Here is a 26,061-nt window from a genome sequence, read left to right on the forward strand (position 1 = left end):
GGTTTCTGTTTTCCTGCTAACCCAGCCTGGACAAGGTTTTTGTATTTGTAATATTTATTGAACTCCTATGTGTAGCTGACATTACACACTTTTGTGTGTGATTATTTTCTTACTATTTTTTTTCAGCTACATTGTAAAGTAAGATGGGCTGATAAGCCATAAGTAAGTACATTAGACTAATCACAACACTTTAATAGCTGTATACTCTGATGATAGTTAATCTTTCTAGGCCTAGGTCTGAAAATAGTACTCACTTAATAGAGTGTTTCTGGATTAAATGAATTATAATCTAAAATGCATATAGCATATTCTGGTGTATAGGAAACCCTTAGTAAATCTATTATTTTTAATCACAAACTACTGAGTACAATTCATGGTGTACTGGGGTTATAAACATAAGAAGAGGCAAGGAGCTTCAGAATACTAGCAAACAAACACATTATCAGTTCATTATAATAAAATAGGACATGTTTACAGATTGGTATATCATGTAGAAGCCAGCACAATGAAGAGTCAAGGGTTGGGGAGGCATTTGTTGAGGTCAGATTCCAAACTCTGCCAATTACTAACCATCTAGTAACTGAGCAAGTTACCTAACTTTCCTAATCCTCTGTGTTCTCACTTGAAATATGAGGATAACAATATTACCTATTTCATAAGAATATGACTGGAAGAAATGAGATGATAATACTGTTTCTCATATAGCTCCTGGAAGACTACATATGATCACAGAAGGATATTTTTTTTATCATTGTTAAGGAAGCACAAAATTGAGGTAACTAACCGTACAGGGAGGGAAAGGGAAAAAACAAATTGTTTAAATAGGGATACATATTGACCCATTGCAACAATGAGATGTACAAGTCGTTATGTTGAAAAACTAACTTTACAATTTAGGTGGGGGGTAGGGGTAAGGGGGGGTGTAGCTGAGGAGGTGGGAAGGAAAGGATGGTAGGGGAACAACAAAGGAGGGGCAACAATGCTGGATAAGAAATGTACTCATTACCTTTCTCATGTAACTGTAACCCCTCTGTACAGTATTTTCACAATAAAAAACTTAATTCAAAAAAATTCTCACTGCTTGGCCATTTCTGATCTAATTGACAGTAATGACCTTCATTGGTATTTTTTCTCTATTTTCAGAAGATGGGATTGAGTTTTTCATACCTTTCCATTATAAACATAAATTCTTACAGCTACGTTATAGAATCTATGAAAATTATATGTACCGTTCCACCTCTGCCTGTGTCCACAAATACATTTAAAGAGAGGGACATGAGGAGATGTTGATAGCAATTTTATTCAAATTAGTGCAATCAAATGCCCATCAACAAAAGAATAGATAAATACATGTGTTCATACACAATGGCTATGAGAATTAACTATACTACATGCAACAAAATAGATGAATCACACAGACCAAATGCTAAGCAAAAAGAATCTAGAGTGCTTATTTTATTACTTCATTTAGAGAAGGTTTAAGAGCAGACAAAATAAATCTATGGCCATAAGAGATAGAAAAGTGCATGATTCAGTGACGAAACTGGTCCTTCCAGTGTATGTGTTTATCAACCAGTATACAAAAATAAAAACAAAACCCCCAAACAACAACAAAAAAAAACCACTTGATTTTATAGTATTTCCCAATTCCTATGGCACAAATACACTCACCATTGTGGATCCCAAGCTAGCAATGTGACATTACTGAACATAGATTTGAGAAGATACACATATACAATCTGATCTGGTAAATTGACATGAGTCAGCAATAGCATATCACTAGGGAATGGCACAAAGGCACATTTTCCTGTAGTTAGGGATAGCTTGAGTCATTATTCAGATAAAACTCACACAGGCCTATGAACATACACAAATTCATTTACTTTTCTACATGTATATGATGCTTCACTAAAAGAAAAATTCAAAAAAATGTTTCTAAGAAATAAAATGACTGAGGGAGTAACAATATTTGACAAGAAATGTATCCATTAACTTACATAACCCCTCTGTACATCACCCAGACACTAAAATTTAAATTAAAAAAAAAGAAATAAAAACAACTGTTTTGTTGGAAGAAAAATATAGAGATACTCAAACTGTGAGGTTGGCAATTCACATAATACAATAATACAAAAGAAAGACTCTATCACAGCCAGGCTATACAAAAGAAGAGAGGAAACTCTTAAAGCTATACTTGTCACAATTGTTTCAACTGAGACAGTTCAATCTCATCACTAATGGTTGCTACACTTCATTAAGAATCATGTTTCTGAAAATCCCATATTCACTGCCTTAACTATCTATGGCTCTGTCATTTGGAGGTGAAAATTGTTCCACTGGGTGGCTCTAGATGAACAATGTAAGCACAGAGCTACCTGAAACACAGTGACCACAGACACACCAATACAGCATGCAAACTGTTATTTTTTTATTTTGAGTAAAAATACAACTTCATTTTATTTTTCTTACACCTTCAAACCTTAAATATGTTCAATATGAGCAGAAAATATCTATGGTCTAGCTAAATGAGATATTTTCACAAGACATCTGCTCTTGATATATACAGCACTTGTATATTTGAAGTTACAAAGACTGAAGCAAAATTTTAAAGAGGTTTGACTGATGATATCTTGACATGTCCACGGGTTCATTTGTTTCCAATCTGGCAATAGAGGACCATAGAAAACACCAAACCAATTATCTAGAGAATAAAATAACAGGATTAGAATGGAATTAACATGACTCCCTTTGGAGAAATTACATTCATTGTGAAAGTTCTGTAATTTCCTGAGAAAGTTCCGTACTTTTTGTCTCCAAATCAAGGTCTCTCAGTTGGCCAATTAGCCATTGCTGGTGCTACCTGAGAATATTAGATGTCACCAGAGGATCTCTCCCTTTTTCTCCAACATTCACATCTTTCTGAGAGTATCTCCCTAGAGATTGGAGGACCTAAGACTTCTGGAGACTAAATATTCTTAATGCTTCTATTTTAAAAATGCTGGAGTCATCTGCTTTCGATCATTGCATAAAAATCACGGAGTCTAGAATTTCTCTCATTGTAGTTTTAGGCATTGCCTAGAGGAGTGAAAAATGAAGTAAGTTTTTGAAAATATACTTCTAAACTAGGAGGGGAATAGCTTAAATCAGGAATTTCCTTTGAAGTAGCAAAGCACAATGGAAAAATCTGGGACATAATTTCCATCTCATTAAGTTCTTCCAAAAGTAAGAGACCCCAAAACTTGCTCTAATTGACTCTGCCGTTGGTGACCTGAATGCTGTGGCTTTGATGTAGAAAAGATAGAAAGGATTTCTGTGACTTAGAGATGGGAAATTCTCTCCCTTTCTGAAGGGAGACAGGATGGATAAGTAAAGTGCTTCCCTTCTAAACTCCTGAGTTATCTCAAACACTGCTCTAGGTTGACCCTCTGCTCATGCCTTCCTGGAATATATAATTCAAATGAGAACTGTGGCCCAATGTTTCTTCTTTCTTAAGAATGCAAAAAAGACATCAATTCTCTAAAGTATGACTTTCATTCAGAATATCCTTAAATTCAGAACTAAACTTACTCTTGCCTTAATCCCAAACCTTTCTTGCCTTAATCCCAAACCTTAAGGTTGAGGGGTAAGTGACAGAAAGGGATAAAAATGGGCAAAGTAATGAAATAAAACAACTATTGCCCTTTATTGCCTCATCCTTGAAACAGAAGCCCACCCAGTCATCAACCAACCAGACAAGCTGAAATACTGAACTAAAGAAGTTTCAAACAGTTCTTTAAACAGTTATTTACTATTAATAACACACTTTCTTGCAACCCTTTGATAAAAAGCCACGTATGGTCCAGAAAAACAGCACAAAAGCTGAGTTTCATCATTTTATAATGTATGCTAAGGCTCATGACAAATTTACTAGTTGCTATGCACAAATTTCTATATTCTGAAGCATTTTTAATGATAAAATTGAAGTAGAGCTGTGGCTCAAAGTGGTAGAGCACTAGCCTTGAGCAAAATTCAAGCCCCCTGACCAGAAAAAAAAGATAAAATTGTCTTTTTTTAAAGGTGGTCCTTATTCTGTGCTAGCAGATTATTTTTTAACATGAAGACATGTTTCTATATTTATTAATGTTGCTACTATCAAATTGTCTGCTCATTTAACAATAAGAATTCCAAAAATGTCTACACATTTATGTTTTTCTTAAAGAGCAACTTAGATTGTATAAGTTTCTTAGCATCCAATATGAAAAAGAACCTGCCAAATATGTATCTTTAATATAAAGCACTGGAATTAACTATCGGTCTACTCCATCAAAGCCTGTATACTAGATATTTAAATGTAGGACAGGTTGAGGTTTTTCTGTGAAGATGAACTGGAAATATTTTCTGAAAAGAGATAATTGTTCCTGTTTCCTTAAAAAATATTCAGGAGACTTTTTCTCTATGTGTCTTTGTATTTTCTTGAATTTGAACTAGGAAAACAGAGAAGAAAGATAGGTCTGTTATGCAATTCATCTTAATGACTTTAAGACTAAAGTACATTTTTGTGTTTATTTTGATAGACTGAATAGCAAAAGACTATTTTCAAATCTCCTGTTTGAATAAAGCATGATGGAATGTAAAATGACTTTCTTTTCCTTTCAACCCTAGAGAGAGGCAGGTTGAAGACTGAGGACCCGAGCACAAAGTTTCAAAGAGTTCTTAGAATCAGCTACTAATCATGTGTACACGTAGTCTAGAAATCACATTTGATTTAACTAGTCTAACTCAAAATGTGGTTACATTTTATGACATTGCGTATAAACTTCATACTGTAGGATGGATTTTTGAAGCATTGCTTTGTATGGTCCATTAGAAGAAGCAATAAGCTATTAAATCATGCAACAACTACACAAAGTATACCCATTTCATAAAATATTGAAATGCACTGCTCCTTTCATAATCTTAGTTTCCACTAGAAGTATTTAGATTTGGGGCAATGCTTTTGGCTATTATGAGAGACATCAATCTCCTCACACAATTATGTCCTTGTTGTTCTGGGCTCTGTTCTCAAGAAGCCTTTTGAAATCATCTAATACTTGCAGCAGTCTTAGTCAACTATCTGAATTTGGGTCACACATAAAATTGAACACTTAACATGGGATTTCTCATTGGAATCCTGCTTTCCCAAACTTGTTTTATTGTTGTTTTGGATGTCGTGATTTTTGTTTGTTTAGATTTTTTTCATGTATGTCAATACTTGGGCTTGACTTCAGAGATTTGCATGTTTGCTTGGCTTTCTCATTCACACCTAGTGCTCTACCACTTAAGCCTTATAACCAATTTTTGTTGGTTAATTGGAGATAAGAGTCTCATAGATCTGTCTGTTCAGTATCTAAATATCTGTCCCAAGTACCTTGGATTATTCTCACAAGCTATAAACACACACCATGTTTCTTTGCTTAAAAAATACCATTTCTTGCTATATAGCTCAGACTAGCCTTGTGTCACCAAACCCAAGTCCTAATAATATTTATTCACTTACTTATTTACTTATGGTGCTGGGGATCAGCACATTACCCATAATAAGCACCTGCTCTATTGCTGACCTATGTCCCCAGATTACATGCGTAATCACTTAACTTCTATGTCACCAAGATATATATGCATGTTATGTGTTTACAAAAATATGAGTGTATGTATGTGATTCTTCACTCATCTCCACGGCTATTAGCTCTTATTTTTAAAGCAGTATAAATCCAGAACACAAAAGAAAGGAAGCAAGCAAAGCAGAGAGAAAGAGAAAGAAAGAAAGAGAGAGAGAGAGAGAGAAAGAGAGAGAGGGATGGAGGGAGGGAGGGAGGAAGGAAGGAAGGAAGGAAAGAAGGAAAGAAGAAAGGAAGGGGGAGGGAGGGAGGAAAGGAGGGAGGAAGAAATAGAAAAGAAAGAAGGAAAGAAGGAAGGAAGAATGAAAGAAAAAAGGATGGAAGGAATAGGAAAGGAAGAAGGAAGAAACATAAAAGGAAAGAAGGAAGGAAGAAATAAAGAAGAAAAGAAAGAATGAATGAAAGACGAAAAGAAAGAAGATAGATAACTACAAAACACAGAATCAAGGAAAGAGACACTTGGGCTACAAAGACACAAGAGCCCAATTTGCAACTAACGCTCCCTTTCCCTAATTATTGGTTGAAAAAAAATTGCCAGCAATCTGCATTTCCATCTGAAACACAAAACGGTTTTAATATCAACTGAAATTCCTATCTGGCAATGATGTGGCTCAAGTAAGAGGCAAAAAACTTCCAGAAAACTCAGGGACACCACACAGCAGTCTCTGAGAATGAAACAAGCATTACTAAGCTGAGCTGGCCATCCTATAGAGGAATTAACCAAGGACAAATCTTACCTCAATCAAAATCTTGCTAATGTACAGAAGTAGGATTGTGAGATAATTTCAACTCACTTGGTGTCTAAATTATCTAAATTCTGAGATAATTTTTAAAGTGCTTCATTTCCTCTTCTTGGCAAATACTTTTAGGCTAAAAGTATCATTCAGGTACTAGAAAATCATGCCAAGAAAGTGTATCAGGTAAAAAAAATCCCATGTAGAATATTTTTAGCAACATCAATAATTAAAATGACAAGAGTAGTGCATAAGCATCATCAGAACTTCTCTGAACCATCAAGTGAGGTTCGAGTACTTATGGAAGGGTATCTAAGACCAAAACCTGGGCCAAAATATACTGATTTTTTTCTCAATAGAGAGGTCATTCAGTCCTGCTTATCTCATTAAACTGTAATACTTTTACTGTCTGATTCATGTTTGATTTAGGGAGATGCTAGGCCTTAAGCTGTTTGTACCGAGTGCTTCTCTAATGCACCTCGGATGCTTTGTTTTAAGTTATTTTACCATAAATATTTGTTAGAAGAATTGCTGGATAAATAGTAGAAATCAATCATGAAAAATTATACTATACCTCAATAACTGCCAGTCCAAATGCTACTCCAATAATGATGATGATATATTTTTCAACTGCATCTTTAATCAAAGAAATACATGTCTGTAAAGAAAAAATATACACAAAAGTGTTATCTTTAGGATGACATGGTCCCAAAAGAATTGTATTTATTACCTGACTTATGAAATGGTAACCTCTCTGTACAACACCTTAATAATGACAATAAAAGTATATTAAAAGTGTTACCTTTACTAAAATTCTGATCTTATATTAAAGCTTTTGTTCAATTTGGTTGATTTCTTGAGTATGACAAAAACAGACTCAACACAAAAGAATAGGCTGAGTCCTTCTACTCCTTGTTTTATCCTTGTTCTAAAAGTTCATCACCACTGTGTCTTCTCTATATAGTAAAAAAGCATCGGAGGAACTCAGCTACTTAACAGCTTAATCTAGAATCTTTAATTATAAATAATAATGTGTTTTTCACCAATATCTTACATTTAAGAAGCAAAATATTGCTTTGGTTACCTAATTACTGAAGCTATGGGTTGATCATTGTAAATACATTTCTCACCAAGATAGCTAAAACTTATCATTTCTATAATTTAAAAATATTTAAACAATAATTTAATTCTAGACCTCATGCGTGGTACATGAGGGCTCTGGATTATACAAATTACACATTTTAGAGTTGATATCACTTTGACTATGGATTTTTTCTCAGGTTTATAATCCATAGGAGAGAGGCCCTAGTTTTAGATAATTACATTCTAAATTTTCATTTTTCAAGGACTTTTCAAAACCTTTTCCTAATATTTATTGGAGTTACCTTTACCTTTAAAAGAAGTAAATCATTGTGTCTGTCATTATGTTATTACTTGGGATAGGAAAAACTATTTAGAAAGATGCTTCTCTACCAGATTTTTAAAAATTTATACAATCTAGCATGCAATTCCAATTTCAAAACATTTCAAACCAATTCAAAAGATTCCAACAATTATAAACTGCAAGGTTAATTTTTAAAATAAAACAAATACTAGCCAATATGATAGTGCTATTGTTTATAATACCACAGACTATATTACCCTGTGAGAGTCATTTATGTGTAAGAGGCTGACAAATGTGTCTACATGCTAGATAAAAATAAAAGGTCTCTGTAAGATCAAGTCTTTTCCTTCATTCCTTGATATAATGAATTTCTCATTCACATCTGAGCCAAAGTAGTAAACATTTAAGATGATCGTGTTATTTATAGTTCACTATGAGATTAATGATTTTATCTACTGTCACATTTGTTATTTTTGAGTGATTTTCTCTCCTGTTACTTTTTATCTTGGCTGAAGAGAGAGGAAAAAATGTGAATTATGACCTCTCCTAATCTTTTATTTTTTCAGACTTCTTGCAAAGAGCACTGTAGATGAAAGCACTTTATGAATTTATGGCCTTTCTTTTAGGTAACATGGCAGCTAGCAGTCTAGATTCAGCTGAATTATGTATGTATTTGCTGGGAGTAGCTTTTCTTAAGAGGTTTTTCAGATTTTATCTTGAGAAAGACACTTTTAAATTGAAACCTTAATAGGAGATTATTTGCAAATGATTTGCCAATTTCCTCATTATCCTAAGTAGAAATTACATGCCTTTGAACTATGTTTATTTCACTTCTATCTTTTGTTTTGATTAAGTTAGATAGGCATAAGGGGAGTAGGGAAGAATATAAAGTGTAAGAATAGAACTTTTCTAGTGATACTGTTTTGACAGTAAAATAACACGTCATCACTGAAGTCTAGAAAATAATTTCTAGCCCATGAGTTATTTTAAATATTAGTGATAGCAATGCTTCAGAACAGTCTTTTCAGTTCTGATAAGATCAATGACAAAGTGATTAGCAGGAAGAAATTTTCCCTCAGATGTTTTATGTATTAAACTTAGTAGCATAGCAGTTTCTAAACCAAAGCAATGCCTGACCTAAACTAATCATTAAGATTATAGAAATCAATTCATTATTGTAATAGCTTTTATGTGTCCCTCTCTAACTAAATTATAATCTCCTGAAGGATCTAGAAGTTTGTCTGATTCAAACAGGGAATGATAGAGTCAGAGTAGGCACTAAAGAATAATAGCAAATAAATGAAACACTAATGGCAGTTGTCATTTTGAGATATTTCTTCCAGGCAGAAGCCCAAATATCCAATCCTCCATAAGGACATATTCTGAGCTTCAAAGACTTCGTTAGATGGGGACTTAAGAAGTGTGTCTACATGAAGAAATGTTCAACATCCCTAGCCATAAAAGAAATGCAAATCAAAACAACATTGAGATATCACCTCACTCCAGTTAGAACAGCAAAAATCAAGAACTCTAACAACAACAGATGCTGGAGGGGATGTGGACAGAAAGGAACCTTACTTCATTGTTGGTGGGAATGTAAACTTGTTCAACCACTTTGGAAAGCAGTATGGAGGTTCCTCAAAAGACTTCACATAGATCTCCCCTATGATCCAGCAATCCCACTTTTGGGCATTTACCCAAATGTTTACAAACAAGACCACACTAAAGCTACCAGCACAACTATGTTTATTGCAGCATTATTTACCATAGCTAAGATATGGAACCAACCCAGATGCCCCTCAGTAGATGAATGGATCAAGAAAATGTGGTATATATACACAATGGAATTCTATGCCTCCATCAGAAAGAATGACATTTCCCCATTTGTTAGGAAATGGAAAGGTTTGGAAAAAATTGTATTAAGTGAAGTAAGCCAGGCCCAAAGAAGCATAGGTCCCATGGTTTCCCTTATTTGCAATATCTAGTATAGGTATGAGTCAAGCGGAAAAGGTCAGATAATGTGATGTTAGGAAAATGAACCCTTAAATATGTATTTTAATGTTTTCGTTTCTTTCATGCATGTGTTTCTAACGCATTCATAAGATTATTTCTTTGTTGCTTTGTATGTCCCTCCCCCACAGTGTAACCCCCACTTTCACTATATTTGATGTCAGTATAACATGTGGAGGAGATGGGGACAAAAAAGTCGTTTAAGGATTCAGGTGGACCTGTTGCAACAATGAGAAGTACAAAATGTCATGTCAAAACCAGCTTTACAATGTCGGTGTGGGGGGGGGAGGGGGGTATAATTGGGTGGGGGGAGGGGGGTAAAATTGGGTGGGGGGAGGGGGGAGGCGGGGAAGGGAAGTGAAGGGTAAACAAAGGAGGAGGCTGCAATGCTTGGTAAGAAATGTATGCATTATCCTGCCCATGTAATTGTAGCCCCTCTGTACAGTATGTTCTCAAATGAAATAAAATACAATTAAAAAAAAAAAAAAAGAAGTGTGTCTACTCCATCAAAACATCACCAGTAATTCACTAGATTGAAGTTGCCTAATTACTTTTCTCCATTCACTATTTTATCATCAGCCCTGTGAGTGCAGACATTGAACTCTATTCAAGGATATATCTCTAGTGGTTGAGAGAGGCCATATAAGAGGTGATCAATAAATATTTGATGAAGTAATCAAAAACAGAAATAAGAGAAGTACACATTGATATCCAGAAGTTACAAAAATGTGACATCTACAACATGTAAAAAGATAAGATTTGTCTTTTATTTATATTAACTTTAAATAGCCAAAGCTCTTTCTCTATTGCAACAAAACTGGGTAAACAGCCATATTTAACATCACCTAGACTCTAGGTCTCTGAATGGCAAGCCCTTTCTTTTCACATATATTTTATGTATTCTTTTATGATATTTTTAGTATCTTTAAGTAGTTGTACAAAGAGATTTATCATTCAACATGTCAGTTTATGAGCACAATGCATCTTGATCAATATAACTGCTTTCTTTTATCATTCTCCATATGCATCCCATCTCCATCCAACTCTCAGTATTCCTAGTTTCATAGGCTAGGCACTGAATACTATGACTACATCTTCCCCTTCGTCATCTCTTTATTTGCATATTTTCTCTCCTTGACCTCCTCCACACACATCTCAAGGACCAGCTTCTCGGTATTAATTTTGTTAGACTGTGAGTTAGTTGGTTGTTCTGAGAAGTGACAACATATTTTTGAAAGGAGAAACTTTATTAAAAAAAAAGTGAATATATTAGCTTCTAGAACTAATGTTAAAATAGAAAAAATATAGAGAAGAACGATCAAAGTCACCAAAGACAGTACAAAATAAACTTCCATGTTAATTTGTACTTGACTTTGTACTTCATATAGAAAATTATTTTCACTTATTAAAAAGGATGAACCAATGGCTCAAAGGGTGAGCAGTGATACTCACAAGATACTATGTTGGAAATGAACTTTATAACTTGAGGGGGAAGGAAGTCAGGGGAGGGGAATTGAAATGAAATGTACTTAGTACCTTTTTTATGTAACTATAACCCCTCTGTACATCATCTTTACAATAAAAAATAAAAAGTTGGGTTCACATGATAGCAAACTCAGAAGAAAGGAAGTACTTTCATTATTTAATATCTATTTATCTTTTTTAGCTGGACTTTTTTCTTCTTGAGTAATGTCTATCATGTTCATATCATGATTCCCATTTTACTTGCTGCATTTTAATTTTTTGTACATCCATTGTGAAAACAACAGAACCACGTGTTATTCTGAGATTTACTTCTCACCTGTTTGTAAACGTATTTTCCTTCATAAATTGTACAAGTATCAGTTGACGTATTTGGACATTCACATGAGGAAGAAATTTGTTGAAAATTATTTCCCCAGTCAGCAGCTCCATTGATCAAACCACAGCATTGAAGCTATTTGGTAGAAATAAGAATGGAAAGAAGGCTTAAAACATTATTAATATACTGAATTACATTCTTCTAAATGTCATTATGAAAATGTTTCATATGCTAAGACATAATGTAAATGACCTCACCCACTTCTTTGAACAGAGTAGCAATAACAAAGGAATTTTGTCACTTTAATGATGAAGAAAAAATTGGGCTCAATTGCAAAAATCTGAGAAAACTGAAAACAACAAACAAAACCTTACATGGAAAATTTAATGGCAAAAGCAAGAGCAGAGTCAGATGTATTTGTTTGGGATTTTAGCAAAGAAGTTGCCAGAGAGTTCATTAGAACTGTTGCTCAGAAGAGATAACAAGTTTTAAAGATAAAATTCCCATCCCACAGTCAGGGGTCACTTTTAGTGGAAAGAAGGAAAAGGGTTGAGAGCCATTTCACAGACCAAAAAGAAAGCTTCTGTGACCTTGCTTGGGATTGAATTTTCCTGGTTATGTTAAAAATAGCAAGTAAAACGAAGGATGGAGCGCTTAGAAAAATGTCAGGAATAAACTGAAACACTGCCAAACACTAAAGAATAGGGGAAGAGGCCTTGTTGCCATTTTTGAGGATGTAAAACAAGGAAGTGATAAGCCAAATGACTCAAGGCATGTGGCACACAATATTATTAGATGGAAGTGAGAAAAGTCATTCTCCCACATCCCACATCTTGCTCCTAAATACTCTTAAGTAGGGAAAAGACTCTTCATGCAGAAATGGTAGGAAATAATTGTGAAGAAAACAAAACCAGTACTTCAGGCCTTGATGCATTAAAATGCCAGAATACTGAAAGAACTTTAGCTTCATGGCTGAATGGTCATGTAAATTATGTTATTCAAACTTCGGGTGCCATGGTTTCTTCATCTCTAAAATACAGATAGTAACAGCTGCTAGTAGTAGAAATGAGAGACTCATGGGAAGGAAGGAAGAGTTTAACTCAGAGTCTGATTTACAGAAAGCTCTTGATAATATGCATTAGCAGCTATAATTTTGTTTTTGTTGTTCACTTGTTGTTATTCTATTATGTTTTCACATGAACATGATCTTTTCATTGTTACCCATGATTTGTGTAAAGCCACAGTTAGTATCTGTTCAACACTAGTTATAAAGTCTAGGCTAGATAACAGAATGTATTTCGAAGTTTGTACAGAATGGATTTAAACTAACAAATTCAGCTTAGGCAAATATAAAGTCTTGAGCTTTGGCCTAAAGACTGAATTTTACAAAAAACTGTTTTTAAAAAAAAACAATAAAATTCAAATAATGATATAAATCTCTCTGTCCCTCTCTCTTTCTTACTTTCTCTCTCACACACATACATAAAAATCAGTTCATTATTGTAATACATAATATACATCTTGATATAATTTACATAAAGATTGCTAAAGAGGCATAGAAACATAAAAGAGAAGTGATAGGAAAACTAAAGTTTATCAACGTATCTGTTCTCTACATTAGCAGTAGGAGAAATTAGGAAATTGCTCAAATCTGTCAAAAGATTATAACAGCTGGATGAAAAAGACTTTACATGGAGAATGTATAAAACACCTCCAAATAAATATTTATCACCAAAAATGCAAAAGGGACACATTCTAACATATGTTAACAGGGAATATGTGTGGAAATTCATTAAAATCTGAAGAGAAAACAAAACCACTCAGTATCTTCAATTTTTGTCCTGTGTCCTTGTGCTCTAGATAACCAGCATTTAGAATAAGATCCTTCCTCAAAAAAAAAAAATATATAATGGAAGGAAGGAAAGAAAGGAGGGAGGGAGAGAGGAAGGGAGGGAAGGAGGCAGGGAGGGAGGAAACAAGGAAAGAAAGGAGGAAAGTTAAGGAGGAAAGTTAAGAAAGGAGGAAAGTTGTTGCTTTGTATGTCCCTCCCCCACAGTGTAACCCCCGCTTTCACTATATTTGATGTCAGTATAACATGTGGAGGAGATGGGGACAAACAAGTCGTTTAAGGATTCAGGTGGACCTGTTGCAACAATGAGAAGTACAAAATGTCATGTCAAAACCAGCTTTACAATGTCGGTGTGGGGGGGGGTGGGAGGGGGGTATAATTGGGTGGGGGGAGGGGGGAGGCTGGGAAGGGAGGTGAAGGGTAAACAAAGGAGGAGGCTGCAATGCTTGGTAAGAAATGTATGCAATATCCTGCCCATTTAATTGTAGCCCCTCTGTACAGTATGTTCTCAAATAAAATAAAATCATATTAAAAAAAAAAAAAGAAAAAAAAGAAAAATAAATGTAAATTTATAAGGAACTTCAGGCATAGAACTAAGAACATATCAAGGGAAGAGGAGGAGGAGGAGGGGAAAGGGGAGGGGGGGGAGGGGGGGAGGAGGGGGAGGGGGAGGAGGAGGAGGGGGGAGGAGGAGGAGGAGGAGGAGGAGGAGGAGGAGGAGGAGGAGGAGGAGGAGGAGGAGGAGGAGGAGGAGGAGGAGGAGGAGGAGGAGGAGGAGGAGGAGGAGGAGGAGGAGGAGGAGGAGGAGGAATCATCATTATTTAGTATAACTCATATTTAGCAGTGAGACTTTAAATCCCAGGAACAATGTGCAGCAAATGTGACTCTGGACCTAACCCAGAACCCCAGTGATTATCTCTATTCCTTTTGTCCTAGGTCAGTTTATTGGAGAAGATAAAGGATGCTTGATACATCCTGTTTATAATCCAGGAGAGGAGGTAATCTAAGGATGCTGCTCCAGGGAAAATAGGAAGAGTTCAAAACACAGAGGAAGTTAAATGGGACTGACCCATATCAGGCTTTGGTTCTTGGAAATAATGCTTTAAGCAGAATTTCCATAAGTTGGAATCTATCCAAATAGAAACTGATGAATGTTCTGGGAAAAAATAAATAAAATGTCATCTGATAAATAGCTGAAGAAACTAAGGATGTTTCCACTTGAAAAACAAACCTTGAGGGGTCAAATGACAGCCATTTTTTAAAAGAACAAGCTGCCACATGTAAATGTATCTATAGACTTTGTGTTTCTTCAAAATCCAAAATAAGTTAGAATTAAATTGCTTAAATTTTGATAGGTTTTATTTCAAATGAGGAAAGAACCTATCAGTCATAAGACTTGTATATAAATGAGATGGGAAAAATTGGTAAACTTTCAAATCTTCAATATTTCAGTGGTGAAAACCATGAATACAACTTTGAAGAATTCCAAGTTAAGCTAGATGACCTATAAAATATAAAATCCAGGCACCTCTAAGAATCTGAGAAAGTCCATGATGTGCCAGAACAAAATAGTGCATGTGGTTTACTATGAAGCAAATTCTGAATAAGAGGTTTGGTGAAGAGGTGCTCCACAATATAATTATTTAAGTCAAGCTTTAGAGTACAGTATTCATTGAGAGTACACTCTAAGGATGGGAAACAATGGCTGCATGACAAAAAGACAACATTGCTCAAAGAACCTTGAATAGACAAACCTGGCTTCCAATAGTATTTCCCTTAGGGAACAGTGCCTAGTAATGTTTAAAAGATTGAGTAGGGGTCTTACTGAAGAATACCTTCACTGTCTCCTCACGCTTTGATTTAACTCTAAAGAAAAAAATATAGTGAAGAAAGAAGGGAAAGGGGGAAGAGAAGGGAGAGGTGAAGGAGGAAGGGGAAGGGGAGGAGGGAAGAGAGGGGAAAGGAGGAAGGTGGAAAGAAAGAGGAGGAGGAGGTTGTTCTCATGAAAAAAAATAATAATCTAGGGACTGGGAAGGTGGCTCAGTGGTAGAGCACTAGCCTTGAGCTGAAGAGCTGAGGGACAGTGCCCAGGCCCAGAGTTCAGGCCCCACGACCGGACCCCCCCAAAAATATATAATAATCTAGTCAGTTAGATCTGTATTCAAATTCCAACCTCATCACTGGTTCATTGTCATACTTCTCAAAATCCCAAGCCTTGTCTTTATAATAAAGTTTCTGAGGTTATTACCATCTATTACGAGTTGAATATGGTTTAGGTATGTTTTCCCCAGTTCCTTGTGCTGGAAATTTTGTTCCCTATGTAGTGGTTGGTATTGAAGAACTTTTAAGAAGTAGGGCATTTTGGAAGATAATTAGGTGAATGAGGTTTCATCTACATGAATAGATTATTATTATGTTAAGTAGTGTTGGTAGTAGGGGAGGAGTTTTACAGAAATGAGTTAGTTTCTGAAAGAATGTATTCCCACCATTGTTCTTACTACCCAGGACCCTCCCTGGTACAGTGCAGCTGCTGACGACATGCTTTTGAATCTTCAGAGCAGTGAACTGAATCAATCTGTTTCCTCATAAAGTACTCAGCCTCAATATTTTATTATAGCAATGCAAAACAAGCTAGAGCATACTGCGTAGGGATGTTGTGAATTTTAAACGAGCCACCCAATGTAAAAACTTGGTGAGAAGGCGAGAGAGAGGGAAAGGTAAAGAGAAAGAAAATGAGACAGCGACTCCTCAACAAACTGCTTTTATATAGTAAATTCTATATTAGAACAATTAGCTCTTTGGCCCAATTAAAATTTAATTTGATCTGATCTAAATATCTTCAGATTATAATTAGGAAATTGAAACACATTAAAATTATTTAGTTTTCCTTATTGCGTTGTGACATCAAAATCTGCAAAAAATGGATAGAGTTGCTCATTCCTTATGGAATTAAACGAAAGAATTAGGTTCAGTTCCCCAATTGACCAATAAATTCTAATTACCTCTTTCTGAAACGAACTCACTGCTTCCCGGAATTCTTTGCCATCCTCCCCTGATTCACTCAAAAGCTTTACATCTCTGTGGAGTGTTTCATTCAGCATTCGAACAGACTGAAAATTGAAAGCAAGGTTAAATCATTCACACCAGAAGGTAGTATTTCCATGTCTTAGGCTGTCCCCAAAAGTATGAAATATCATTTGTGTACATACCTCAGATTTGAAAGCAGCTCCTAGGATACCTGCTGCTATCTGCAGAAGCAGGATCAGGAGCAAGCTTATGAAAAACTAGAAGAAAAAAAAGGAGAGTATGTTATCTTCAATGCAACAGCAGTAGACATTTTGGCATTAACTTCCCTTTATGGTCTGGATTGTCCTATAGTAAAAGCATTAACCACAATTCTTATGCATCCCACCCTGTGTAACAAACTGCAGATTTGAGTTCCATTGTCACTAAGAAGCATTTGCCTCATATACTGATTAAGGAAAATAGTGCCAGTAAAACTTTACTGATTAGGACTAATTTGAATTTATCTAGTATTAAAGGGAGATAAGTTGGAAACATACATGAATGTGATGAATATTATATTATATATTCTAATCTAAACCAAAATAAGACAAATCTAAGTAAGCTGTATTAGCTTCTATAATCAAACCTTTGAACAGAAGTCAATGTCCCTTCAATTTTAGGTGTCTTTTGATTGAAATTGGGGCAGGAAATAGTCCTCCAGAATTGAAATCTGAGTAGGAATAGGTTGGAGGGAAGAGTGATGAATGGGGTGACACTGATCAAGATGGATTACACTACTGAACTGACATGTTGGATTTGGGGGGAATGGAGTTTTGTCTGGAAAACCCACCAGGAGAAGCATACAGCGGCTTTCCTTCACAGCACCACAGCATCCCAGGAAACCCAGAATCATGATGATAGCACCCACAGCAATGAGGATATTCACGGCAACAAAGGGGTCGCCGCTAGAGTCCTCAGGAGTGAAGACCTGGAAATTAAAAAGAGATTAATGATGTAACATTCCTTTTCTTCATATTAAATTTCTTATTCTATAGGTATCTCTTAAGTGCCTACTATGGGACAGGCCCTGTTCTATAACCGTGAAACACTTCCCTGATCTCAGAACAAAGTCACCAATCACATAGCAGGCACACAAGAGAAGGCTTATTACTTCTAGATTACAAATGTGAGTATATCTGAGAACCCATGCTCTAACTTTAAATTCGTGAATTCCAAGAAAAAAGTCAACCTTTATACCTAACGCTTATCTGATAGTACCACATGACAATGAAATTGTCATTGCAAAAGCTTTCTATTCCTGACACAGTACAAAGTAGGAAGCTGGTAGAAATGCAAGATTTTTAAAGTAGTTTTTTTTTTCTTTTTTTTTTTTTTCGGTCGTGGGGCTTGAACTCTGGGCCTGGGCGCTGTCCCTCAGCTCTTCAGCTCAAGGCGAGTGCTCTACCACTTGAGCTACAGCACCACTTCCGGTTTTCTGGTGGTTTATTGGAAATAGGAGTCTCACGGTCTCTCCTGCCCAGGCTGGCTTTGAACCGCGATCCTCAGATCTCAGCCTCCTGAGTAGCTAGGATTACAGGCGTGAGCCACCAGTGCCAGGCTCAGTAGTTTTTTTTTTTAAAATCAAACTTCTGGGTATGGCATTTGATTCCAATTATCCTAAGAAAACGCTTTTCTTGTTTATGACTTGAAGAATAAACTGTATTTAATTAATTGCATGAAGATATATTCACAGTTCAGATTTTTATTGTTTATATATATATATATGTATATGTATATATATTACCTAAATATCCTGAAACCACCCTGGGGTTAGGCACACAGTGAGTAGATAATAATTGTTCCTGCTTGGCTTTGAAGGATGTTTTTTTGTGCTTATTTGTAACTTCTAAATGTTCTAAAATGACCTGGTATAAAATTTGTAAAAGAAATATATGAAGATTATGCTTTTTTGGAAGAGGCTTAATATCTTTTAAAGCTGTTTAGAAAGCCTAAAAGGAAAGTTACTTTCACTTTTCTTGATGTGATTTTACAGTCAAACTGTTTGTATTTGTACCTAATGTAGCACTATAGAACATGTGCTATATGATAATGTAATTATTTTTAACTTGGGGGTAAAATGCCCAAATTCTTCAAATCACTCATAGATATAACATGGATAACCTCATAACCATTATGGTGAGCTAAAAAAGCCATATTTTAAAGGGCAAACACGATGATGTATATAAAGTTCAAGAACAGGCAAATGTTCAGTGATAAAAATCAAAGCAGTGTTTGCCTTTGGGCAAAACAGGAAGGAAGGCAGGACTTGACTGTACAGGGACAGAGGAAGTTTTATCTTAATAATAATGCTTTGCATCTTGGCAAAAAAAAATACAGTTCCTGATATTTCATATCAAGTCTCTTTTCTCATTCCCAGAAGGAGCAGTCCTCAAAAAACTCTTTATTCTGTTTGCCTGTTAAGTAATGGGATATGGAAAAAAACATCCCAAGGTCTTTTATTCAGTGCTTCTCCAAACAACCTAAATACCTTCATAATACTACCTACCCTCATTCTCCCACTCTCCCTCCATACAGGGGCAGGTAAAGAATAAGCACTTGTAAAAAAAATAAATTAAATTAAAGCAAAACATTCCCCCCCCCCAAAAAAAGAATAAGCACGTGTGCCTGCTATACAAGCTCTGTCTATGGAGCTGGCGCTACGCAGGTGCTACTTCCTCTGTTCATTCAGAAACACTATCCAGAACCTTACAGCCTGTAGATCACCTCTTAATTAATTAATTAGTCGAATTAATGCCACTATAAATAATCTTTCTCCTTTAAAGGCATTTTTAAATCCTCTCCTAGCCTAGGAGAAACCTTTATTCAACAATCAATAGGAAGAAATAAGCTGAAATTACTAGTCTTCAAATAAAGATCCATATTCTTCTCAGAGTCCTAGTAGAGTTTGTAACTCTAGGACAGGCAGGTACACTCAGCCCAGTTTCTCATTTATGAAAGGAAAGTGGGTCAGGTCTGTAAATTCTAAAGTTTCCTTTGTCTCCAAGGGTGTGTGCTTACAGATAATGTTTCAATTTGCATGTTTTGAAAGCTTGGTTCTAGTCTATGTATTTTTGTTTGGGGGATTCTTAAAAAAACCATTTGATGAAGATGGAAGGTAGGAAATAATAGTGTCAATAGGCATGACATTAGAGGGTCTGAAGATGTGGCCAAAAAGCACTTGGTTAATTATAGAATTGGTTAATTCTATAGACTCATCGGTAAATATTAAAAAATCCCCTAACACATCACTAGCTGGGTTATAAGAAATTAAAATAGATATCTCAGAGCTGGAAATAATAGAACAAATGCCTCTGAAGACTGAGTAGTCCAGCTAGCACCTGGGCAGGTACTTTTGTGAGACTGTACCAGACAGTGAGTAAGTATGAGTCATTGAGCCAAGTCCCGCTCAACAAATGTCTATTCTTATTGAAGACTAAAATGGACATTTGAGTTCAGATGTTTGTTCCAGCAGAGACAGAGAAGACATTCAAAAGCTGTCTTGGGTAAACACTGAGTCTATGTGTATCTTAAGATGAGGGGAGATGGAGAAACTTAGGTTGCATGGTTTCCTTCATTTGTGGTACCACTAAATCTAGAAGTAAATACACTGGATGGTAAAAGAAAAATAATACACTGGGATATGAAGAATTATACAGAACACTGGGCATTCACCCACAGTGATACAAAAGGAGGATATTCTTAGGAAAGGAATCCAAAGGAGTAACACCTATGTGCCTCTGATAATATAAAATAATATTTATCGAAATGAACTCCAGATAATGGAAACGAAAGGGTTTGTTCTCTGTTGATGCTTTTGTTTTCCTTTCCTTTTGTCTTGTTTGTTCATTTATCTGTTTGGGGGAGTATAAGGGGTTCACAGAAATGGGGAGACAAATGGTGAACAAATGCAACAGTGGTACTCACTAGACACTATGTTGAAAATGAACTATACAACTTTTGAGTAGGGATGGGATGGAAAAACTGGGAGTGAGGGAAGGGGTAACATTGTTCATTATTCAAAAGGAACTGTACTCTTTATCTGACATATATAACTATAACTCCTCTGTACATTACCTTTATAATAATAAAATTTCATGAAGAAAAAAAAGATGGGGGGATTTCTAAAAAGGAGTTCTGGGTTTGAAGGTTGAAGACTCAAAGATCCTCTGTGGATTAGAAAGAATCTCCAGGAAATGATGGTTGCCCTTGTATTTCGCCTCATGGCAGTTTATACTAAGAGAGTCTCACTAAGACACTATTGAAGAAAGAAATGTCACCTCGGCATCATCCTTCTTTTCTGTGTTTAGTCTCATATTTTCCGTGGTAAAGCTGTTACTTAAGTTCTAATAATAAAATTTAGCTCTTTGTTTTTTGCCACCAACTTCAAATAAATATAAATCAAGCCAAATTCATATAAGGCAGCCTGGCTAAGAATATCTGGCATATTCTGACTTTTGTTTTGGATAATCAGCTGACAGCTGATTAAAAAAGATGCTGTCTAGTTCCACTTCCCCCTCCCCCCAGCTATGGAGCCTGCTCAAAAATGACGGTGGGGTCTACACCCTCCGTCCTGTCAGGATGCTTCAAAGCTTTATGAAAAATGTCTGGTCCCCCTGAAACCCTACTACACCCAGGTTTACCAGAAGATCTGGGTAGGGATGGGGTTGATGGCTTCATCGTGTATAGGATCAGGAGTGCTGATAAAAAGAAGTAAGGCTTTAAAAGGTTCCACTCCTGCGCCTTCTCATGGCCATCATTAGCTCCTCTACACCAGGGGAAACGCCAGTCTGCCTGCACATTTGAGCACACTTTGTTAGATGGAACAGGGAACATCGCTGTATAGATACTTGTAGGAGACCACTTCTTATGTGGCATGAATAAAATGTGTCTGTGAGATGCAAAAAAATAAAAACGGTGCTCTTTTAAGCTTATTCATGACAAACACTGAGGAGGAAGAAAAGATTCACCAGAAATAAAATAATGAAATAAAATGCAGGTTAAACCCACATCTTAAAAAGACTGTTAATCTTTGTGCTTAATTATAAGCCATAGTCAGCCATATAGCCGTATGCACATTGTCATATACCATCCTCCTCAGGCTCAAACGTCACATCTCTAGGCCATCAGGCAGCCAATTTCATTTATCAGTTTAAATATCAAATAATATTCTAATGAACTGGAGTTTATTATCTACTATTTGCCACACCTGTCCCCTCCCAGTTTCTCACCATGGTGAGTCAGTCCTAGAATGAGGAAACAACCAATTGTCCCTATGATTCTCTGGCCTCTCCAGGGACACAAAGAAAGTTGAGAGGGGCAAGGGTGGAGAGATACTCATTTTCAGAAAAGCAAACCTCTTCAAGAAAGGAAAGAGAACAGACATTAATTTGTTTATAATCTTTCTTTCCACTAGGTGGTATCAAAATGCAGCTAGCATTATTTACCATAGCTAAGATATGGAACCAACCCAGATGCCCCTCAGTAGATAAATGGATCAAGAAAATGTGGTATATATACACAATGGAATTCTATGCCTCCATCAGAAAGAATGACATTGCCCCATTTGTTAGGAAATGGAAAGGCTTGGAAAAAATTATATTAAGTGAAGTAAGCCAAGCCCAAAGAAACATAGGTCCCATGGTTTCCCTTATTTGCAATAGCTAGTATATGTATGAGTCAAACAGAAAAGGTCAGATAATGTGATGTTAGGAAAATGAACCCTTAGATATGTATTTAAATGTTTTTTTCTTTCATGCATGTGTTTCTAACGCATTTATAAGATTAGTTCTTTGTTGCTTTGTATGTCCCTCCCCCACAGTATAACCCCTGCTTTCACTATATTTAATGTCGGTATAATCTGTGGAGGAGAAGGGAAAAACAAGTCGTTTAAGGATACAGGTGGACCCGTTGCAACAATGAGAAGTACAAGCTGTCATGTCGAAAATGAACTTTACAACTTTGGTGGGGAGGGGAGGACTGGTGGGGAGTGGGGGGAGGCTGGGAAGGTATGTGAAGGGTAAACAAAGGAGGAGGCTGCAATGATTGATAAGAAATGTACTCATTATCTTGCCCATGTAACTATAACCCCTCTGTACAGTATGTTCAAAAAAAATTTAAAAATGCAGCTAGCTATACAATGATGTAGTACAGGTTAATAGAATTGGATTGTCTTCCTCGCTCGCTTAATATTGTCTTTATAATATTTAAATAGCAATCAAGATTCTTCTTGAGAGAGGAAAGGTTATGGCAATACATGTGATCCTGTGGAGAGTTCCATCAACTAAGAGTAAATGGGCTGCTCTGCATAAAGTCAAGAACAATAACATTCTAGTGGAGAGAAAGGTACGAGAGAGAGAGAGAGAGAGAGAGAGAGAGAGAGAGAGAGAGACAGAGAGACAGAGAGACAGAGAGACAGAGTGTCAGAGTCAGAGACAGAGACAGAGACACAGAGCGACAGGGAGAGACATAGACAAAGAAGGAAGGAAGGGAGGGAAGTAAGAAGGAAGGGAAGAAAGGAAAGAAGGAAGGAAGGAAGGAAGGAAAGGATTAGAAGAAGAAAAGAAGCTAGGTGATAGTGTCAGGCTATTACTCAACATGTTGAGCAATTAATCAACCCATTGAGGAACAACCCTCCCCACCCCACACACACACACATCTCTTTCCCTTCCTTCTATATTTGTGAGAGCAAGTTAGCATCATAGAATTAGCATCATGTGGAGTTCCAAGGCTGGGTTCTATTAAGTAAACTTCTTCCAAACCTACTAAGGACTCTGCTTGGACATGTAAAGGTGTTTGGTGATGAGTGGAGGTGAGTGGAGGTTTGTTAATCTGACATAGGCAGTAAGTTGTATATCCCCAGCTCCTTCCTTCAATGCCATTTATTTCAAATAAACACCAACTCTCTTTCCTCTTTGTTGCCATTAGAACCCATATTCATATTCTTTTGTCCAACAGAACTTCCATCTATCTACATTCCTTTTGGACCAATCAAGATAGCACAGGTGATCTATAGTCTCAAGCCAGACATCAGGCTAGCCTGAAATAGTGAAGGAGAGAAATTACTACTTCAGCTCTTTCTGATTTCTGCTTTTATTGAAATATTACTAGTTTTCAAACACTACTTCCTCTTATTCTCCAGGATTATTTCATATCCAGCACAGTGCCAAACACATAATAAGAAATTTGATTCACTGAATTATAAACTCATATACCAGTACAAATCATTTACACTAAGAAGTTAAGAAAATGTTGTAGAAATTATTATAATTTTATTGTCATATTATTATAAGAATTGAACTTATTTTGGCACAGAATAGTTCACATTATTTCTGTATTTACCTCTTTTGTATTTTTGCTTACTCGTAACCATATTGATATTCCCAGGATCAAGCAACCACATATCTGCAGGTAAAAAATAAAGATTGTTTAGAGTACAGCTAAAATTGATTAAAACACTAATTCCACATAATAACGCATTCTATCTGCTTGCAACGTTTTATCAATAACTATGCAATTACATCTGATAGATATATATGATACATGTTCAGTTATAATCACTGAGATGTTCCACACTCACTTGTAAGTTTAGAAAGAACGACTATTTCTCATCCACAATCCCTCTTCAGATCTATAGATAAGCTGTTGTCTCTAGTGGGTAGGAAATGTTCTTTTACATGATCTTATTCCAATCATTTGTTTTTATTAGTGACAACGTATACTTAGCATGTCCTTGCATTTGTCTCTAGGAAGCTATCTTATAAAGAAGGAAACAATAGACTAGTCACCAAATATTTAGTCAAGAGGAAATAGAAGTTAGGCTAGACAATGAACAGTAGGACATTTGAAAAAAATTGGAGTTAAACACAAAGGTACATATTAACCAATACTTTTTGAACCAAAATAAGCTCTTTTAAAAATAAGTTATTTCAGATAGTAAAGCTTATTTGGAGAAAAGGAACAATGGAGAACAGTTCTTTAAGTTTTAAATTCCTTTAATGACTTTACCAGATTATTTAATTTGGACCAAGGCCAACACATAAAACATGAAACACATTTTACTTTAGTGTAAGGAAAACTCTTGCCTTTCAAGATTTTTTAAAAGAAGATATAGATTGTGGCTTCAAAACAAATCAAAGATGCTTTATTATAGAGATATGTTGGGAGAAACTCAGGTAATATAGCAGATACAGAAGGCTATGGAGAACTTTCCAGATGTTTCTGCCCTTTCTGTGCTCTGACAAGGAAATGTCAGAGTCCTCCAAAACCCCAGTGACCTTGTAGTGTCCTTGTCATCATGCATGACTGAGACACAGGCTTGCAACCCCAGAAGCACTTTTCATAGTTTCTTACTAAGTTTGCAGTGGAAATAAAGTCAAAGGCTTTGTTAAGGCATATGGAGCACAATAAGTAGCCAAATGGCCACAGAATATGTGTTCTCTAAGAAAACTCTATGGCCATCTAGGTCTGAACTATCTAAATTCATTTTGAATAAGGAAATTAAATCCTGAGAGGTTATAGTTGCATCATGAAAATCCATGGCAACTTTTAACCAATCCACCCCCACTACATGCTTCAACTTCTACAAAACAATTGAAATCATTCTAAAATAATTGAACCCGAAAGCTTTTACCAGTCATGAAATACCATATGCAATTTAATTATCTTACACACTGGACATGAAGCTAAAACAACTCTGGAGTTGAAAATTCCTCTCCTCTACATTCCCCTCCTCTCAACTAAAACCTAATATCATTTGCAAATGGAGATAAAAGCTCATTTCAGCAGTTCTTTATTGATAAATTGGTGTGGGAGTATTTATGTCAAATAATAATGAGACCTTCTGGGATATTTTTCCCCTTAATTTTATACCAACTGAATATTTTTGTCATTTGATTTTCTTCCTGACATTTTCTCTTCCTTCTCCTTTCACAAATAAATTTAAACTTATTAAAAGCTGCCCTTACTTTTAGTTTTAAGTAAAAATTACATTAATTATCCTGGTAGGTGTAGTGATTATCATTCTTATTTGGTATTTATTAAACTGTCAAAGAGAAAACTTAATACTTAGAGAGTAAGAGTAGGATATTCTGTGAAACTTTAACTATTCGTATGTCACTATTTATTTCAGTTTTCCAGTGTTTTAGAAATTCAATCATACGTAAGTCTTATAAAATCTACCATATTTGCCCCTAAAATGAAAACTTTTAATCTTCCCACTACTGAACATTATCTATAAACATAAACAAAAGCTAGAGTGCTCATTTATTTCAGAAACTGGGAATATCTTTTCCAACTTCAATCTTCACAATGAGGCAAAATTATTTTACAGATCCTTACATGAACTGTCTTTTCCATCCCAATTTCTCTATTTTTTTCAAACATTTTGAAAATGAACAGAAGTGAATGTTTAAAATATATCATTCTTGTCTTACTAAAGAAAATCTTATATAAAGGTCATAGTCTTAACATCGTGAAATCAGTTTAAAAAGTGTTGACCAGTGTTACAAGAACAGTGGTTTTCTCTCAAGAGTGATCTTTCTAGAATCATGATTAGCACTAAATTGTTTTATCCCCATTGTCTG

The 26,061-nt window shown here is 35.7% G+C and overlaps 1 protein-coding gene across 2 annotated transcripts in view; it reads right to left on the bottom strand.

The window, feature by feature from the left end:
• Window positions 1-1,275: 1,275 nt before the first annotated feature.
• Tspan8 (tetraspanin 8) overlaps window positions 1,276-26,061 on the bottom strand; it is a 36,096-nt gene continuing 11,310 nt past the window's right edge. For both annotated transcript variants that reach the window (XM_069988672.1, XM_069988671.1), the window contains exons 3-9: window positions 23,819-23,881; window positions 17,271-17,408; window positions 16,624-16,698; window positions 16,417-16,524; window positions 11,566-11,700; window positions 6,945-7,028; window positions 1,276-2,701 (exon numbers count right to left, since the gene is read on the bottom strand). In XM_069988672.1, coding sequence (XP_069844773.1) covers window positions 2,648-2,701; window positions 6,945-7,028; window positions 11,566-11,700; window positions 16,417-16,524; window positions 16,624-16,698; window positions 17,271-17,408; window positions 23,819-23,881 — 657 coding nt within the window. In that variant the 3' untranslated portion in view covers window positions 1,276-2,647. The remainder of the gene's footprint in view (window positions 2,702-6,944; window positions 7,029-11,565; window positions 11,701-16,416; window positions 16,525-16,623; window positions 16,699-17,270; window positions 17,409-23,818; window positions 23,882-26,061) is intronic.

This window comes from Dipodomys merriami, unplaced genomic scaffold, assembly GCF_024711535.1.
Source record: "Dipodomys merriami isolate MVZ:Mamm:240054 unplaced genomic scaffold, mDipMer1.0.p SCAF_10, whole genome shotgun sequence".
NCBI classification, from domain to species: Eukaryota; Metazoa; Chordata; class Mammalia; order Rodentia; family Heteromyidae; genus Dipodomys; species Dipodomys merriami.